The sequence below is a fragment of the Coenobita brevimanus genome, chromosome 48, assembly GCF_032717465.1.
Source record: "Coenobita brevimanus isolate Jiangsu-jjx chromosome 48, ASM3271746v2, whole genome shotgun sequence".
Taxonomy (NCBI): Eukaryota; Metazoa; Arthropoda; class Malacostraca; order Decapoda; family Coenobitidae; genus Coenobita; species Coenobita brevimanus.
This window is the reverse complement of record NC_137001.1, coordinates 24610588-24632026: the sequence shown is the minus strand read 5'-3', so window position 1 is coordinate 24632026 and position 21439 is coordinate 24610588. Positions and strand designations below refer to the sequence as shown.

The following is a 21439-nucleotide window of genomic DNA, read 5'->3' as shown; positions in this document are numbered from 1 at the left end:
GACGGTGACCTAGTATTCCAGGATTCTACAGGCTCAATGGCTTAAGTTACAGAAACCAGCACCATGGCTAATCGTTCATAGTGCCTGTTCCCACTTTTACCTTTACCTTTCATCAGCAGAGCTGGCAGGGAAGTGTGGCCACACTTTTCCTCACTATAGTACCTGATATAAAGTCAGACAAATACAAATATATGGTAAAGCAACACACCTTGAGTAGTGGAAGTGTGATAGTGGCATGCTTATTGATGTGAGGTGTGGCAGGTCATGCAGGTTCCTCTCAGCCGGCCTGCAACAGGACACAACACGCACACACACATGCGCGTGGTATCAGTGCTGGCCGTGCTCTGGGCTCAACATGTGGAAGCTAAGGCTCGTACTCTAAGTAGCTCTCCAGATTTTGTAATACATCTGCCACAGCAATTTATTCTGCACAATGCACCTTAACACCATTGAGTGTATATATTAATGCAAAATCAGGCAATGTTACAACAACATAAACAACATAACAGAAAATGCTAAGGTGTACTATGCAAAGTAATTCACTAGGGAAAAATGCTGCACTGCCTCCCATGCCACTCCTAAATCTCGTATTCTCATTGGTGCGGGAGACAGTGTAGTAGTTCTTCCTCGGTGATTTATTTTGAATATTACATCTTCATATCATCTGGTATGCTGTTTATATTAGTTTAACCATTAAACTGCCATGACTGACCACAGACTAGGCTTTTTTTTTCTTTTTTTTTTTTACAGTACAGTAATCACTCCAATATCCGGATCAATAGAGCCATCGGTAGGTTCGGATATTGGTTTTGTCCGGATATTGGGCCCCAGCTTATGGACTTGTACTTACGGACCCTAACACAGAGAAACACCTATACAACTCCCTCCGGACATGCATAGCACCTATTTAACACCCAAATCACACCAATAAGGCACATAAATGACTGAAATAAATGCAATAGACACATAAAATGTGGGTTTAGAAGTATGTTCATACATTAATAAACATTCTGGTACTTATGGACTCTAACCGAACCTAACCTAACCGAACCTAACCGAACTCTGAAAAACCCATTCCTACTGCACATGCATGAGGTAAGTTTAGTATGGAAAGAAGTACAGTATGACACTTTCTGGTAAGTATAGTATGGGAAAAATACAATATGAAACATTCTGGTAAATATAGTATGGAAAATAGTACAACATGAAACATTTTGGCTACTTACAGCAAGTCCCTGGCCACCTCGATGAATAACCGCCTCCTCTCGGACTCTGACAGTAAGAACGATTTCCTGAAGCACTTGCACTACACTCTTCCTGAAGTCTTGCACTGAACTTAGTCACTAACACACAGAAGTCCGTTCTTTTCACAGTGTTCACTTTAGTCCAAATAATGTTCCATTAAATTTAAGTGTTGCACATTAACTTTTCCCAAGTTTTTTTAAGTTTCCAAAGCCAAAACAAAGAAGGTTAGTTACGTTAAATTTCTTTTCTACTTAGTCTTTTCTCCCAACTTGAAAACCTTAACACAACACACCGTTTTTTTCACTGCACAACACTCAAAATTCCCGTGTGGTCTAGTGGAGAAGTTCTTGCTGTTTATTCACTGTCAGAGCCCGAGAGTATCACTGGCAGGCGTCCAAGGGGTGCATCGGTGGGTAGTGGTGATGGCGTACCGACTACAGAAGACTCTGAAGACAGCCGCAAACTCACGTCGAGCGGTGACTCCACTGTAGCTGATGTGCTGGGCTGTGGCTCGGAGCATGAGGGCCTGTCTTGGGGAGGCAACGGAGTGGAACCAGGGCTTGGCACAGCGGGGGTCACGGGCCTGGAAAAACTGTCAATCGTTGACTGACGCAAGGACCGACGATTCTGGCGATTGATGATGCGCTGCCGGAAAGCACGCACTTCCTCCACGAGTCCCAAGGGCCCCATCTCCCTGTCGCAGTCCGGGTGTTCCAGGTAGTCTAGGACGAACTCTAGATGTTCCCGGAGTGCGCTCAGCTTGGGGATGGCTGGAGTAGTGTCCTGCTGGGCGGAGTCTGCATCATCATCGCCTTCGTCGTCGGAATCTTCAAGTTCGGGACTGACACCAGCAACCGAAGACGCGATCTCGATATCAGACAACGTCTGATACCCAGGATCGCCCTCGTCGTCGTCCAACCACTCACGAACATCGTCCACATCAACATCGTCGCCGTGCGTACGTGGCCGTGCATGGAAGTCATCCACGTCAAACCCTAGGAAATCGTACTCCACATCTGTTCCGAGAAGCAGACGAGACCAACCATTTTCAAGAGTTTTCACAGGGACTTCCTTCCATGCACTAGCCCAGTTGTACAGCGCAGACTTGATGTTGTAGCGGCGAAGGTTTTCCAAAGTCCGCTTGCCTCGAGTGTCACGTCCTTCCCTGCGCTCGTCCTGCGTCCTCGAGAACCACCATCACCTCGTCCAGGAACTTCCGACGGTACAGGCGCTTTGTTGCCACGATCACTCCTTGGTCCATTGGTTGAATGAGAGCAGTCGTATTAGGTGGCAGAAACATGCACCTAATACGGCCATTCTCAGCAACCAAGTCCTTGTCGCACGGGTGGGCAGGTGCATTGTCGAGGAGAAGGAGAGCCTTTACCTGGTCGCGAGGAATTCCCAGTGTCTTCGTCTGGTAATGTATGACCTCCTTGACGAAGTGATGGTGAAACCAGTCTTTGAAAATCACAGCTGTGAACCATGCTTTCAAAGAATGGTACCATACGACAGGAAGGACATCCATCACCCCACGAAGGCACCGAGGCTGCTTTGCACGGCCAACAATAACGGGCTTAAGCCGGTGCATGCCGTTAGCATTGGCACAACACAAAGCAGATATCCGTTCCTTAGAAAGCTTGCGGCCAGGTACACGCTTCTCCGTCTCATCGGCGAGAGTGTTCGTTGGCACCGAGCGATAGAATAGGCCAGTTTCGTCAGCGTTATAGACTTGACCGAGAGTGAGGCCCTCCCTGTCGATCAAGCCTTTCACCTTGTGCCGAAACTCGTCCACTCCATCCTCGTTAGCGTCCAATGCTTCGCCATGTGCTTTACGGTTAGTAAGGCCATGTCGCAACTTGAACGCGAAGAGCCAACCCTCGGATGCCTTGAAGTCTAGGGCGTCGTGAAGCCTTGCAAACTTCTCAGCAGCAGCCTTCAGCTCCGTTCCACGTACCATCACACCAGCTGCACGTTGCTGTCGATACCAAATCAACGTGGAGCGGTCGATCTCTGCATACTTGGGAGTAAACATAACCTTCCTCTCCACGTTGCGTTTGCTTCTCGACGAGAAGTCAGCCGTGTACTGCATGAGCTTGTCTCTGGGAACGCTTGATATCAAACAAAGTCGACCGGGCCAGGTTGAACTCGCGGAGAATGCGAGAGGAAGACCAACCCGCATCAACCTTCTCCAATATCTCCCGTTTCTTCTCCAGAGTCAACACCACTCTCTTCCTTTTCTCAGGAGGCGGGGCCATCATCACACACACTAAGAGTAGGGCAGAGAGCAGCAGGAGGCCTTGCAGCAAGTACGGCACCACCACAAAAGCGAGCACGTGGGCAGCCATGACGAACAGCGCAGGTCCAGTCGCGGTGAGAGACAGGCGGGAAGTGGGGATGATGCAGCGGCGCTCTATCGGACGTCGGAGGAATGACGAACCAAAACAATGCTCTCACGCGGCGCGCGCGGCAAGTTCAAATTACGGACGGCAAAAAATCGGTTTTTTTTCCAATTTTTTTGGATTTTCGGACCATTTTGGGAATGTTTGATCCCAGGACGATAAGGTTCGGTTAGTGGGGATGTTCGGTTATTGGGCGTCCGGATATTAGAGTGATTACTGTATTTCATCTTTTGAGTTGAACACCAGGAAACCATTTACTATGCTGGGTGGTAACCATATAACCAAATTTTGGCGCCTGGTGGTTTAGTGGGTAATTATTGCACTCCAATCGGATTGAGCTGGTGAAGGTTTATATCCAAGGGGTGGTTGGGGTTGATTGCTCATGTAATGCCACTCAGAGATGAGTGAGGCTGGTCACTCTCATCTTAAATGTCAGGACCAACTGCCTAGCCCTGGGCTCCTACGCTCCTCATGAGGCAATAGGACTGGATGATGGATGGATGGATGGAGTTTTTACTTATATAATTCTTACACTTATATAACTTCTATAACAAGCATGACTTTATACAGTACTGTATTACATTTTCTTACATTTAAGATATATTTGAATACAAAACAAACTATTCAGACATCATTGTTTTTCAAAGCTCTTGTCTAAAATCATTGCAAAAATCCTATTTTCCAGTGTCTTCCATACAGCTACATGAAAATATGTCAAAAGCAGACTTCTCATAACTTTGGTATGAAATATAATATTAAAATATCATGAACCAGAATTTTTCACGTCACAGTAGCAAATTTGGGGGATGACTGTTGACTCAAGTGTGGCAGCCAAAGGGTTGTAAGCTGCTCTTCTCCAGCACCCTACCATCCTCTTTTCTTGGGACTGGGAGGGAGTTGAGGAATGTTTGTATTAAAGAGGATACTGAGGTGTAATGTACAGAATAAATATCAAAGGTAGAGGTATTAGAAAAATCTATCTTCTAAAGCCAACGCTTCAATGTATGTAACCTACTGTGCAAGTCTCAGTCTTATTACCCAAGTAAAGGTGTGAATACCAATACAAAGTGAAACTGAAATTCAAAGGCATGCAACATGCTACAAAACAAATGAAAATAAAAGTAGCTAAAGTACAGTACAACTAGATAACAACAACAATGCAGACAACTCATCATACTTTAAATATGTACTTATGTCTCATTAATCAAAATAAGAACAATAGCATTCACATTTAATAACTGAACTTACTTTCCATGTACTGTAGCACAACAACTTTGTATGTATTAGTAATGATGTTATTCTAAACTAGTATTTCATCTAACTAATGGCTCTTCATATTGGTTTGGAGAAATATTAACACTGACTTCTTTCTCATTCTTCTCACAGCATCAAGTTATCCCCTAAAATATCTGATGAAATCATCTATGTGCTGATGCAAAATTAACTGATATCAGCAAAGAAAATCAGGTATCATCTATCTATCTATTGCCAGACGCCTCAATCCCGTTTGGGGTGGCCACAAACAAATCGCCTCCAAGTCGCCCTGTCCCCCGCCATTTCACTCCCCTGCTCCCAACTCACACCCCCCTCTCTCATATACCTCTCCACCCGATCCATCCATCTCATCCTCAGCCTCCCCCTCCCTCTTCCCCCCTCCACCTCACTCACATACACTCTCTTCGTCAGTCTTTCACCCTCCATCCTCTCCACATGGCCAAACCACCTCAGTGTGTTCCTCATAATGCTTCCTATCACATCATCTCATTACTGTAATTCAGAAAAAAAAGTGCCAAGTGAGGAATGGCATCCCAAAACACTTCATCATCAACTGGACCTCCTTTCCCACCCTAGGGCAGGGTGAGGAGTAGCAAACATCCAGACAGCCCAAATCTGCCCAATCCAATGGGCCACGTTTCCATTCACTCACCATTCAAGCCCCCGGATATCCTGGCTCTATCTGATATGCCAACAACATTCACCATGTACATCAGCTTCACAAACGTATTCGATGGGCCATATTGTGGCAAAAAAGGCTTTGCTGCAACTCTCCATACCTTTTTTTTTTTTTTTCAAATTACACTATCATCTTCTCATATGCAATTTATACTACTATTTTAATATCAATATGCTTTTCATTAACAACATGCATACAAATACTGTGGTGTAATGTGCAGAATATGCTGCTAAGGAAGAGGTGTTGGGAAATCTCCAGAATCACTGAGTCTGCCCGTATGTACCAGATGTATACTGTGCCCTGTAAACAAATAAACACTAACCCATATAAAAGACAATCCCATACACAAGTCTATCCCAGACTACAGTACATGCAATAATAAGACATTCATGTAATCCTGATAAACACTAACAGAACTGAGACATGCATGGATAAAGTATGAATCCATTTTTTTTCTTGCAATCTCAAGACAATTTTATGCAGCTCTAGGGAGGCCTTTTGGAATGAGGAGGCTTGCGAAGGCTCTATCAAACCCCTTCTGCTTGAAAACTCTCCCCTATACAGAATTAAATTGTTTGGCAATGATAAGAACAAAAGAAATAAAGACCACTCAGCACAATGGGATAACGGCATACCCAATCACAAGTGCAAAACTGATCAAACAGCACATCAGCCCCAAAAGATATGCACTTAAACAAGCTCAAAAAACAATCCACAAAAAACACATGACGAGAGGCACTAGCTGAAACGTACATACAGTCAGTCATCATTATAAGTCTGGGTTGTTCCAAAACACTGCAATTTTTTCCATACAACAGACACTGTACCGGGGGAAGCTGGCAAACTAGATATACAGGTATCAATGTAGCTTTCATTAATTCAGCCTGACGATATCACCTTTATTGTTTTCTTAATAAGATTTCATGATGATGGCATTACTGGACAGTGTTCCTACCTTCTACAGTAGCTTATGTAGAAGCTTATGAAGAACCTTTCATCAGACAGTATAAAGAACCTTCCATCATCATCATCATCATCATCATCATCATCATCTGGACCTCCTTTCCCACCTTAGGGCAGGGTGAAGAGTAGCAATGTCCAGACATCCCAAATTTGCCCAAACCAATGGGCCACGCTTCCATTCACTCACCATTTAAGCCCCTGGAATCCTGGCTCTAACTAATACACCAAAAACATTCACCACATTCTGTAGCTTCACACAAACGTATCTGATAGAGTCAATCCTTCCCTAAGCAGATTATTATCACCTGATAGAGCGAGTTTGCTTTAACTTAACAGAGATCTCAAAACTTATGGTATATTCTGTTCCTTGTGCAAAAACAAAATTATGATCTATCAGAGCTACTTTTTTATGTATTATCTAAAATATTTCATACTTTTATTACAATGTGTTTACCATAGCAAAGATCCCAAATCCCTTCCAACTTAGATGATGGCCAAGTGTAGTCAGATATGAGAGCTGATCTGACTACTAAACAAGGACTTATTCCTACCTCACAACTATCACTCACTATACTCCTTGCACTCAAGAGTAAAATATAAATTATATCTGCCTGAAGGGGTTAACATGCAATTTTTTTTAGCAATTTACACTATACTTTAAAACAATACCATGAATAAATCGGGTGGAGACTTATAATGAGGACTGACTCAAAATGCAATCCTTGGAAACACACAGACATGCACACAAAGATCATGGATGTGCAAAAAGACTCACAGGGGCACACATGAAGAGAAACACAGAGATCGTGGACATGCAACCAAAGACTCACAGAGGCACACATGAAGAGAAAGACACACAAAGCAACAAAAGATGAATAATTGTTTCAGCTTAACCCCAGCCTCTCTGGCCAAGCTGACCAATCAATCGCCCATCAGCAACTACTTCTGTGGAACCATCATACAGTACAATAAATACACCATGTAGGGATCCAATGCTCCCTTGTGGTACAGAATGCCTCAGCAGGGATGGGCCAGGGTCCTTCCCATGGTGAGGTGCAAGGACATAAGGAAGGTTTGGCTACCAGGTGGATGCTGCAGTTAGTCCACCCAGGATGCACAGTGCTACCATGTGCAGGCTTCACATCCGTGTCACAAATGAACAGTAAAGGACTCAAATAACAAAATGCAACCCTTGGAATAACACACAAAGAAACAATAGTTCTGAACAACAGAGGATTCACACAGCATAATACTTGCATGGATCTTCAATGCACACACACACACACACACACACACATAATGCCAACAGATTAATATACTTACACGGCACAAAACACACATGTAGTAAAAATACAATCCTGGGAAGCAAGCCAATGGACTCAAATGGATGAAGGCATGGCAAGAGCTAAGACTATCCCTACTTTAGTTAACTGTTGAATAGCTGTAATACTGGAGGCAGAAGTACAGCTCAAATACTGTAAAATAGAAACGGGTGAATACCAAGTGACCATACATGAACAGCAAAGGACTTAATGGCAAAATGCAAATACAAAGAATTTAAAAGACAAAATACAAAGAGATACATGGAAATATGCATGGAAGGTGGCAATATTTGAACATGAAATGACCTACTGCAAAATACACTTCTTGGAAATGCATACACAGATACACATACAAGGCAGCCTTAGAGGAAAGCAAATACCTCATGGAAAAGCACACACAAATATCTACACACCAGACCACTAGACAAACACGAGAGAATTCGCACAACAAAACAATTCTTGGAAGTGCAAACACAGAATCACACAAAGCAACCACAGAAGAACAGCAAAGGACTTCCATGGCAAAATACAATCCTCAGAAGCATATATATAAGAATACTCACACACACACACACACACACACACACACACACACACAAATGCACAGCTTACAGATGAACAATAAAGGACTAAGATAACAAACCAGTAATTCATGGAAGCACATACGAATATGCAAACACAGAGCAACCACAGACGAAAAATAAAGGACTTACATCAATATATACTGCACTGAGGAACTCCTTTAGTGCCCACACATTACAATCAAAATTAAAGGAAACAAATCATGGAAGCACACACACCCTCACACACACAATGCAACCACTGACGAGCATAAAAATTACTCACATGGCAAAATACACTGCATTAAGGAACTCCTTTAGTAGCTCAGGTGTGACGGGGATGCGTGGGGTGGGTCGAGGGTAGATGCCAAAGGAAGCATCGTTGCCGTAGGACGACCGGTGGTGGTGGCCTGGACGGTTAAACCCCTGGCACACCGTCCTGTGGTGGTAACAGTAATCATATAACATCTACAGTACAATAAAGTTAATTAGTCTTGAACTACACCAGTATCATCATCAATGTTGCTGTAAGACAAATGGTGACTGCTCTGAACAGCTAAACCTCTGGCATCCATTCCTGGTGGGCCAAGATTAATTAAAAGTATATCATAAGCATAAGAAAATCATCAGGACACAACAAGAAAAAAAGTGTCATTATGGTATATTAAAAATTATATATTGTACAATTACAGGCTGGTCCTTACATTGTACCCCACTGCCCAGATTCATCAATATTACCACTCCATCACCTTACCAGCACATTCAACAACTCCTTGTTTTGATAAAGCCATTATGAATACCATACTATGGTAAAGTGGAGATACCAACACCTTTACCAACCACTGCAACTGTAACCTTACGAACGAAGCTGGCTGCAGGCTTGAAATAACTGTGTGCTGCAGAGACAGCTCTGTCCACTGGTGTGAGGAGCACACACACATTTGCCACATCATGAATTACTAATCAACCATCCTAACAATAGACACAGAAAAGCAAACACTTGAAACCAAGAAAAGGGCACTGAGAAAATAATAATGCAGGGTACACACTGGTGACGCTGACTGGGTCATTCCACAACATATGAGGATTTACTGGCTAAGAATGTCCTCACAACATATAATACACTATAGTCGCAGCGCACAAGTCTGAGGTTGTCATTATCGTACCCTGGCAACTTACAATTCAAACGTGCGTCTGATTTTGTTTCATGCTATACACGAATCATATTATTATGCACGAATATATTATACACGAATATCATTATACACGAACATATTATACACGAATCACATGCGTCTCATAATATACACGAAATCAGACGCACTTTTGAACGGTAGTTGCCAGGGCACGATAATAACAACCTCAGAGTCGCGCGCCGCGACTATAGTAATACACTAGTTAAGACTGTCCCCGCAACATAGAAGAATTTACTAGCTAAAACTGTCCCCATAATATACAAGAATTCTCTATCTAAAACTGTCCCAACGCCATATGAAAAATTTGCTAGTTAAGACTGTCCCCACAATATATCAGAATACGCTAGCTAAAACTGTCTCCATAACGTATGAGCATTTACTTGATAGAACTGTCTCTACAACACAGGAGAATTTACCAGCTGAAACTGTCCCCACAACACATAAGAATCTACTGGCTAAGACAGAAAAGGTAAAGGTGGCAGATGCCATGTTGTGCTTAGCAAAGTACTCATCACTCTAACTTAGGCCCTTGAGCCAATGGTGAGTTATTCACCCACTACCATGCGATACAAGGCCACCGCACCACTGAGGTTACCACAGTTAGCTACCTCCCTTAGGTGGTACCTTAGGCACTCAATCTACAAGCCAACCCACAAAGTGGATGGACCCTTGAGGTGAATGGTGCCAGCTGCCTGCACCAGGATTACAAACCGATGCTTACTGACTGACAGCCTTGTAGCAAGCAATGCTATCTTGTAAGCTACTACAGCAAAAAAAAATGGAACACAATCATGGACCACCCTATAAATTAGTGCAGAAATCAGTGTAACCTACTTGGACACAGCTTTACAAAGGTGCATGAGAGCTATTTTGGGAAGCGTAGAGAGCCGGGCATTGAAGGCGAGCATGATGGCTGTGGCGAGGTGGGGCCGAGTGGCAGCGGTTACAGCTGTCATCTGTATTGGTGGCCCCCACCGCACCGTGTCAGCATCACCTGCCTCAAGTCGCTGCAGGGAGTCCACTGTGAATGATGCTGGTGCCAGACTGGCAGGCTGAAAACACAAGAAAAATGTCACTGCAAAATCATCATCATTATCATCTTAACCCCTTTACCCACCAACAAAACTTAAAAACAAGGATGTCTGTCAGCCATCACCTTCATTATCACCATCACCATCTTGATCACCATCATCTCCCAACCCTAATACCCATATGAGATGGAGGGACACATAAGATAGAGGGACACAGGATCTAGAAATCTATCTGTCTATTTATCTATAGCCTGATGCCCTCTAATGGGTGGTTGTCTGTCTCTGAGTTGGTTATTTTACAGAGAGAGGCACTAACCCTCCGCCAACCCACTTGTTGATACGTAGGGAACACATATGGGTTGGTTATAAGGTTACCATCCAGTGTTATAAATGGTTTCCTGGTTTACAGGAAACCATTAGGCTAGCCACTCAATGTGACAAGATGGGAGAAATAGGAAGAAAGGATGCCAGACACTGAAAATGAATAATAAAGGTGAAGCATGAAGTAGGTAGGGCTACATCAAGTGGGTGAATGATGGTTGCCACCAACTACCACCAATCACTGTGTGTGTGTGTGTGTGTGTGTGTGTGTGTGTGTGTGTGTGTGTGTGTGTGTGTGTGTAATTTTATTCACCGGGTCGGTCAGGATCACTTGATGGTCGTGATCGTCAGCTTTTTACCCTCCCGGAAGGGAGCTGAGAGCTCATATAGTCCGATCTAAGGGCAAGGCTGTGACCTTCACACACGCACACACCCGTCCCCTTGCTCGAGGGGGACAGTAACCACCCACTTTGTCAGTGAAACTTTTCGCAACCTGAGCGAGGTGCGAACTCTCGTCCATCAGTTGGCAAGCGAGAACGTTACCACTGCACCAGCGAGCGGTGTGTGTGTGTGTGTGTGTGTGTGTGTGTGTGTGTGTGTGTGTGTGTGTGTGTGTGTGTGTGTGTGTGTGTGTGTGTGTGTGTCCAAATACAGCTGGTCCTTGTTATGAGTCAGGAATGTATTACCACCGCAATAAACATTACTGAGGCTATATTTAACCCCTTCAGTTTCAAAAGCATATCACAAGCTGGACAAGAAAGTGCACACAAATACCCGGTACGGCAAGATCCACTCTCACCAACAAGTCTAAGGGCCAAGTATTTGATGCATCCTGTCCTTCACCTTCAACAAATTACTCTCAAACTCAAGCTGCTTGTTTCTTGTTTAACCATTACCCCTTTCACCAACTTTAGTTCAAATAAGACAAACATTTTTTTTAGTAAAGTTTGCCCAGCGATCGTGACCTTTGACCTTCCCTGTGACCTTGAACATTTACTGATAGTTTAACTGAATCTCTTTAGCACCGTTCTGAACCCTTCCACATACGTTAGTCTACGGTGGATAAAAATTTAAACTGACTTTGCCATGTAACCCTGACCTTGAAAAAATAAATAAATAAATAAAAAATAAAGGCCAACTTCCCTAATTCATCCACCAAGTTTAAACTGGTGTCAATTTGTGATGGTGTCTCTATCCAGCAGCCCTATGGCACTCACCTCATGAAAAATGGACTGCCTGGCAAGTGTGGGTAGACGGAATGGTGCTATCCTGGGCTGTCCTTGTTCATCCAGCACCTCCATGTTGTACAGGGCCAATAGTGCAATCTCAACACTACCCACACCCTGTAAACATATCAATATCATCATGACCCCTCTTTTTCCCACCTAAAGATAGGGTAAGGTAAGGTACAGAGGATAAGAAAAAAGACACACACCCTGTAAACATATAATTATCATCATAACTCCTCTTTTTCTTACCTACAGATGGGGTATGGTGAGGTACAAAGGAAAAGAAAAAATACACAATACTGTATAAATCAAACACAGTCCATCAAACCCACACTGGTGTTTGATTTAGCATACTATACTTGGCATAGTTAACAGAGAACTGCCTAAACACTCCCCCTCTCTTTAACCACACTTCATCCCTTCCCCCCTCCCTTCCTTACCATGCTATAAACAGTATATCACTCACATTTTCTGCCCCCATCCACACCTAAAGGGGATCCAAGCTGCCATAAAACTATTGTATTAAAACAAGTATGTAGTTACAGTCTACAGAATCAATTATCAACTACTAATCATTTTTATCATATGTATATTGAGGTCTGTACTTTCAAAATCTAAAAACAGTACAGTATTTTTTTTTAATTTCTTATTTCTCCAACTTCCTAGAGCAAACTCTGTAGCAATCACTTCAAAAACCATGTCACTAATAAAATGTGAATCATGTTGCCCATTCATGAGCTGACTTAATCCCTGGGGCAGAATATAAACAGTTGAGTCATTTGTGAGTTGGCAGTTTTCCCAGTCATGTCCATCAGTTGCACCCCGTTACCTTAATCCACTTAAAAAATTACTTTAATCTTAGAGTTATACTGTAGTTAATTCACATCATCATCATCATCATCATCTAAGCCTGTGTTGCCCCATGAGGAGCGTAGGAGCCCGGGGATCAGCAAGTTGGTCCTGACATTTAAGATGAGAGTGACCATTCATCATTTTTTTACTGCTGATAAATTAATGCTATTTTTCACTTGCTCAATATCATTATAAAGTTGCTGAGGTCAGATACAAGTGCTTTTTGTGTTGCAATCCTCTTTGTTGTGAACCAAAACCATGTCTCAAAATATTTCTTGTTTCCTTTTTGACTTAGTATTCTGCCTGCACACATCCTACATTTATAACCTTCACATTCCATGGACATAATTTTTTTTCTACTAACCTTTCTACTATTCTGTTTAACTATTCATTGTCAGACAAATCAATCCCGTAAGGGGTGGCCACAAACAAAGCGCCTCCATGTTGTCCTGTCCAATGCCATTTCACTGCCCTGCTCCCAGCTCACATCCCCCTCTCCCATATACCTCTCCCCTCCATCGCTCCATCTCATCCTTGGCCTCCCCCTCCCTCTCCCCCCCTCCACCTCACTCACATACACTCTCCTCATTAGTTAGCTTAGGAGATAATTGTTGTACTGAAAGGGTTAATGAAGGCTACATCTAATTTCTCCTGCAGTAAAATTAATGTTTGCCCCGGGTTCCTATGCTTCTCGTGGGGCAACATAGGATTGGATGATGAATGAATGAATGACTTAATAAAATCACCTGGATATATCAGGAATAAAATAAAAGGTACATCCACAGACTGAAGAGGTTAAGTGGGGATAAAGTGTACTGTTGGCGGCGGGTTTCCTCTCTTATGCCGTAAACTTCTAAAAGGTAAATAGGATTGCAGTGACGTGTAAGCATTAAGAAGCCATATCCGGGCCATGAAAAAATGAGAATGACTTAAGCACTTTCTCTCACACACACCTCTCATCCACCCTCCCACTCCCCTCTCCCAGTCCTCCTCCTCCCTGTTCTTCCCTCCTCCTCCTCCTCCTTCTCCCTGTTCTTCCCTCCTCCTCTCCTCCTCCTCCCTGTTCTTCCCTCCTCCTCCTCCTCCCTGTTCTTCCCTCCTCCTCCTCCTCCCTGTTCTTCACTCCTCCTCCTCCTCCCTGTTCTTCCCTCCTCCTCCTCCTCCCTGTTCTTCCCTCCTCCACCTCCTCCCTGTTCTTCCCTCCTCCCCCTCTTTCCTTCCTTACTTACTACTGTTCTCCCTTTCTTCCTTCCTGCTGTTCCTTCCTTTCCTTTTTTCCTCTCCCTTCCCCTCATCCCATCATCATAAATCCTTTCACTGCTGCTTTCTCACACCAATCATCATCATCATCATCATCATCATCATCATCATTATCATTATTATCAACAACATCATCATTATCATCATCATCACCATCTGGACCTTGCCCACTTAAAGATGAGGTGAGTTAGGATCTAGACACAAGGAGAGTGAAAAAACCACCATCATCATCATCATCATCATATTCATTACCATCATCATCATCATCAACCTGACCCATTTCTCCACTTAAATATGAGGAGAGGCAGCGTTCTGAAACAATGAAAGAGTGAGAACAAAAGTGAGAGAACTACCAACAGCATGCCTAATGAAATGACCCACACAATCATCCACACATCACTCCAGCTTTCAAAAATCCTTGCTCTGTTGCACAACTCTTGATACTCTCAATGCAAATAGTATCACAGCATTTCATGGTTAAACAAAGAAATCCTACCATATAATCTGCTGGGGAACTGACAAGAGATTGAGCTGGCTGGATGAATTTTGTGAGGAGAAGTGCGTGATCAGAGATTTTGGCACCGCTTATGAGCATGGCAGCGTCCGGACTGACTCAATCGGATACACTGTGTGAAGCTGCAGAATGAGGTAAATGTTTTTGGCATATCCGGTGGAGCCAGGATTCCTGGGGCTTGAATGATGAGTGAATGGAGGTGTGGCCTATTTGGACTGGGCAAGTTTGTGCTGTCTGGACATTGCTACTCCTCACTCTGCCCTTGGGTGGGCAAGAAGGTCCGGATGATGATGATGATAATGATAATCTGCTGGAATTTTCTCACATCAAACCACCATGCAAACATAAATGCTATCTAACTACCCATCTACTATCTCATGCCACAACACCTGAGAGGGTGGTAAAAAAAAAAAGCTATTTCCATTTCATCCTATCCTCTGCCATCATCAGGCTGCCCTCCCTGTAACTCACACCACCCTTATTCTTATACTGTACCTCTCCACTGCACACCTCCACCTTATGCTCGGTCTCCCTCTTTTCCTCCACCCCATTCCCTCACTCACGCACACTCTCCTCATCAATCTCTCTGTCCATTCTCTCCACACAGACAAACCATCTCAGTGAACGAGAACACCAATATGAACCGGGACACTGCCACTGGTGCAACACAACCTACCTTCTTATCTCCAAGGCTGATGGAAGAGAGGTATATATAGAGGAGACTGGGGGCAAAGAGGAGCACAAACTCTCGCAGTCGTTCATCTTTGCTGCGGGCCAATGTAAACAGTTGCTTGACCGTGCTTTCAAACAGTTCTGGGCATCTGGTGGAGGTAATGGATAGAATTAAATAATTACCAGGGTATGGATTTGGTAAATAAGTGTGAGAAAGGTATGGAAGCTGATAAAGTTAAGGCACAGTCAAAGGGAAAGAACAAATTATGGGGAAATGATAATGGATGGATGAAAATGGTCTCAATGAATGACAGAACCGAGAATACTATGCTGTGATAAAAATTTGGCATGAGATATTAGAAAAGTGATGCAAGTTACAGTAGTAGGTTGAGAAGGTTTGGACTTGTCGAGAGGAAGGTGGAGGTGGAGTGGTTGCTGAGTGTTACTGGTGATGTGATGGAAAAAATGCCCAGAGGAAGACTGAGGAAGATGCTGGGTGAGGTCTTGCTTGGTGACCTCCTGAGTTGGGGTTTGACAAGCGATATACATCAAGACTGTGGCACATGGAAAGCTGCCATTATGTGTAAACACCTACACATATTATCATGGTCAAAGGTTTCTAAATATAAATGAAAAATAAATGTTATCTTCACCATTATCATTACTATCATCATTCTGAGCCTTTTTTACACACACAGATAGGGCGAGGTGATTCAGAAACACAGGACGAGAAAATATGAGAGTGGGAACTATCAACAGCATGTCTGGTGCAATGGGCCATATAGCTCATTCACATATCATTCAACCCCACCCCACCCCAAATCCTGGGCCCACTTCATACACCTAACTACTACCATCATCATCATTCTCTCTCTCTCTCTCTCTCTCTCTCTCTCACCTGGATCGCTCATCACATAGTGTGTAGATGGCATGGGTGAGGCGGTCGGAGTCAGCCTGGATACACTCGTACAGTTGCTTGCAGTCGTCAGCAGCCTCACAGTCTCCAAGCCAGTCCTCCACCACACCCACCAACCCATCCATATTAGTTGCAGGCGTGGCAGCTCCTAGGGAAAAAGAAAAAAAGAAAGGAAAAAAAAAAAATTTATTATTCTCACCCCTGCCCTACTTCAGCACCAATGCAAATTACAACTCACCAACAATCCACTATGTCCACACAGTAAAGCAGCCCCTCACACCACAACACACATACTGGTACCAATACCTCATGCACCTCACTCTCACAACACTGCATACTAGATCTGCACTCACTGTAATGCATTCCCCTTCATCAATACACACTTGTTCTCCACATGCACCTTACTCTCACAGCACAAAATACAACTCACAATCCAATAATCCTACATTGTAATGTATTCTCCTATATCAACACAAACTTGCTCTCCTCATGCACCTCACTATTATAACACAGACAGTCCTTCAAAAAAAAAAAAACTCAACACAAGATCTCTGGGGATGTTCAGCTAAAGTGGTCAGTTTCCTGCAGTCCACTGAGTCTCATCCAGCTAGGATGCGACAACAACAACAAAAACATCTATTCCCAGCGATTTCAATAAACTTAAGTGGTGTTTCTAATATGGCACAGCCTCATTTGATCACAGACTGTACTCAGCTTAGGAGAGACCATATAACTCCTCCAATTTTAAGTCTCACTACTAAAGTTCTACTGCTTCAATAAAGCTGATTCGCTAGTTTTCTCCACATATACCTCCCAAAATGGGGTGAAGTGGAGCCTACTATGGTGCCCCTGTTAAATGAGTAGAGATACAAATGTGGCATCCAACCAGGAATCACACCTCCACAATTTTCCCTGCAACCAAAAGAGAACATCAGTTCACTGTATGAGATGGCCCTGCAGGGGTGGGTGCTTGCCTGTGGTTGACGAATCTGCTTGGCCAGGAAGACTGGGGTTAATCGACAACATCATTACAGTCCTGGCTGTTTGAAAAAAGTTGTGATACAGAACAATAAGACATTCTTACAAGCCAGTATGTATTTCAAAATAGCACAATTTTTTCCATACAATTAGTACCAGTACAAGCAACGTTGGGTCTGGTTAGTACTTGGATGGGTGACCGCCTGGGAACACCAGATGCTGTTGGCTCGTTCTCCCTACGTGTCAAGTGGGGTTGGTGGAGGATTAGTGCCCCTCCCTGTAAAACAATTAACTCTAAGCCCTTGGCCACCCCGTTTGGGATACATGGCGTCTGGCAATGAATGAATGAAATGAAAACTGTCAATATGGGGTCAGCTTTAGGCTATAACTACAAATGGAGCTTTGATACAGTGTACCATATATCTTAGCTTACTGTGAACTCCATAGCATAAATGAGGTAAAAAAACAGGAAAGCATACAATGGGCATTCTGTATTTCTGACCCCATGCTTGACTCATAACAAGGCCTGAATGCAAGAGTTTAAACAGGTGTCATATTGCACTTAATGGCATCTGGTGTAACAGCACCATATGCGCATCGTCAACCCAGGCTGGTATACCCAAATATATTTAATGCTGATTCTCTCTCATAATTCTGATATGTTTTTGCAGGAAGAAATAGAGACAGGGGAAGATTATGCACTCTCCCATCCTTGTTCTTCCTACAGAAAAAAAGATATTGGTACAATACACAATATTCCTCTCATAACTAGATACAATAAACAATAATATTTCTCTCACAGCTAAGACATTCGCCAAGGAATGGGAGGAATGAGAAGACTGTACACCCCTTCATTTGTCTTTCCTGCAAAAACAAACTAATTACGACAAACAATTGATCATAATTACTGTATGTCTGAGAATTTCACCCCTGACAAATATCCTAAGGTGGGATTCTCAAATATATTTATAATTTCCTGTCATAACTTTTATTTGTTTTCCCAGAATGGACAAGGAGAGTACAAAATCTTCCCTTGGTTTTTATTTCTCTTGAAAAAACTCATCTTAGTATCCACATGAGAAAAATTATCTTAAGTTACAGTACCAGTATTTGGTTTTACATGCAGAACGAGGATGGTATGTGCAGAGTTTTTGTATGTCTCTGGATCTTTCTTTAAACACAAATCCTACCATAATTACAAAATACAATGGTGATAAATTTTTCTCTGAATCTGGGCTCTTACAAACATCCAGAAATACCAACACCCACCTTATACAAACTCTCTAGAAATGCCAACACCCACCTCATACAAACACTACCTAGAACTGCCAACACCCATCTCATACAAACACTATCTAGAAATGCCAACAAACACCTTATACAAACACCATTTATCCATCCAACATCCCTTTTTTGCCCCATTAGGAACACAGAGGTTAGGCTGCTCAGTCCTGATATTTAAGGCAGGGTGATAAGTTTTGCCTGCCTGAGTGGTATTATACAAGCAATAAACTCCAACTACCTCTTGGATGTAAACAATTATAAAAAGCCCCATCCACTTGGAGTACTTACCCACTAGTCCAATAACACCACCATCACAAGAGGGAAATCGTAAAGTGAGATTAGCGAAGTTACAAACACTTTCACTCAGTCTTTTTCTATTATGTTCTTTTAACCAAGAAATTATTTTACTGAATACAGGAGAGGCTTTCTAAACTGGTGGAAGTTAGACACGGCCTTCATCAACTTCCTTCACTAAGATGATGCTGTTTTATTCCTGATACCACCAAACAATTATATTCAGCTAGAGGGAGTGTTTCTGAACTGGCATGGGTTAAATATAGGCTTCATTAGTCCCTTATCTACTATGGTGTTTGCCTAAGCAGAATAAAATAAACTAAAAACAACACAAATATACCAACAAAACATAGCATCATATTCAAGGCTGTTACAGGCAGAGACAAAAATCTGCTTATCATTCCACTGCATCTACACACTCAAGGTTGCTACGTCCTTCACTTTCCTCTCTTACATATGATATCAAAAAGCATAATACATGGGCAGAGAAACAGCAAACCTCTCTGAGATTAAGAATATTAGCCTGAAGAGAATATTGAGATGAAGAAATGGGTAGGCAAACTTTTTTCCCCTCATGTAAAGTACAGTATCAGATAGCAACACCATACATCCATCCCCTCACAAACATTCACAATACCAACTCACACCAACAAATAACTAGAGAAGCAAATTCACACCAGCAAATAATTAAAAAAGCAAATTCACACCAGCAAATAACTAAAACAGCAAATTCACACCAACAAATAACTAAAAAAGCAAATTCACACCAGCAAATAACTAAAAAAGCAAATTCACACCAACAAATAACTAAAAAAGCAAATTCACACCAGCAAATAACTAAAAAAGGCAAATTCACACCAACAAATAACTAAAAAAGCAACAGAAATCCTGAGGCGAGACATAATAACAGTTAATAACCCCTTCCTGGCTGACTCATCGCTTGTATTTTATTCCAGATGATGCCAGATGATTTTATACACCTGAGAATGAGTCACACGAGCCTGAGAATGATATCGTACTGGCACTATTAACCCTCTCAAGACTGGCACAGCTCTAGCATTCTATTCTCTGATGAGACAATGTTTTTCAGCTGACGGTGAGCTATGGGAGCCAGTCAGTATTGTCACCATTAACCTGTACACTGCAACATCAATCAATAGACTGGTGATTGGCTGTGGCAACTGACATCCACTCACCTGATGTAGTGCTGCTTACTTCTTCCTTCACTTTTATTATTCATTTTCAGTGTCTATCCTTCTTTCTTCTTATTTCTCCCATTTTTCTTGTCACTTTTTATTACTCTTCTTTCCTTTTCAGGTGGCTTTACATTGAATGACAAGCTTATTGGTTTCCTGTAAGCCAAGAAACCATTTACAATGCTGAGTGGTAACCATATAACCAAACCATACGTGTTCCCTATGTATCAACAAGTTGGTTGGTGGTGGGTTAGTGTCCATCCCCATAAAACAACTAACTCAAAGACAAACGGTCACCCCTTACGGGATTATGGCGTCTGGCTATAGACAGAGGCAGACTCGTAAACTCTGGGATAATTTTTCAAGCTACCCATAACCCCAACTGACGGTGCTACTGCCTAACGATCTTCTCTGGAGCTGACAGACTTAAAGGACCCATTACATGCATCAAGGTTAGGTTAGATCATTAGTTTGAGTTAGGTTAAGTTAATTATGTTAGATTAGCTTGGGCTTGATTGATCTGTTAAGGTTTTTCACGATCAGAATATATTACTGGACTAGAGAGATAACAGAAAATACAATAATGCTAAAGCGTATTACCAAAAACACTTACTTCTGCTAAAAATCGCTAAATATGCACTTCTGGACAGTCAAGGTTATTATAATGGCTTTTTCTAACCTAACCAATCCTAGTAAACCCAAACTAACCTAACAGACCCTAACTAACTAATCTCTCTCACTAACCTAACTAACTTGACCATGAGCCATCACTGTCAAAAACTGAAAAAATACCCTAAAATCAACATCAGAATCAAATAATGCACAAAAACTACCACAGTCTAAGTTCCATGTCAAAAATAATTACGGACAATTCATAAAATTTCCTTAAACCTTACATATGCTGCACTAACCCTCTCATGACCTGATCTTTTTATTTAGAAATGTAACTTGAACTTATGAGTCACAGCATTACCATCACCATCAACTCTCTCACCGTAAGAACAACTCTGGTATTATATTCCTGCTTAAGACAAATAATTTTACGAAACAGAATGAGTCACAGAGGCTACTGTGTTAATATATCGCCATAAATACTGAATAACTGATTTTTGCTTTAACTGCGATTGAAGCAAGCACGCACAAAAACTCTCCACAGTATACCCACATTTCCCATTAACCTACGGCATTTACAGATCTAAAAACACACATTTCCCTGTCAATAACCAAACCTCACAACCTGATTTACTAGATAA

The 21439-nt window shown here is 42.4% G+C and overlaps 1 protein-coding gene across 1 annotated transcript in view; it reads right to left on the bottom strand.

Annotated features, from left to right (window-relative positions):
- Window positions 1-16559, bottom strand: part of Hyccin (PI4KA lipid kinase complex subunit hyccin) — a 55735-nt gene extending 39176 nt beyond the window's left edge. The window contains exons 1-6 of the mRNA XM_080272005.1: window positions 16417-16559; window positions 15523-15667; window positions 12209-12334; window positions 10474-10691; window positions 8730-8882; window positions 209-286 (exon numbers count right to left, since the gene is read on the bottom strand). Coding sequence (XP_080128131.1) covers window positions 209-286; window positions 8730-8882; window positions 10474-10691; window positions 12209-12334; window positions 15523-15667; window positions 16417-16559 — 863 coding nt within the window. The remainder of the gene's footprint in view (window positions 1-208; window positions 287-8729; window positions 8883-10473; window positions 10692-12208; window positions 12335-15522; window positions 15668-16416) is intronic.
- Between the last annotated feature and the right edge of the window lie 4880 nt (window positions 16560-21439).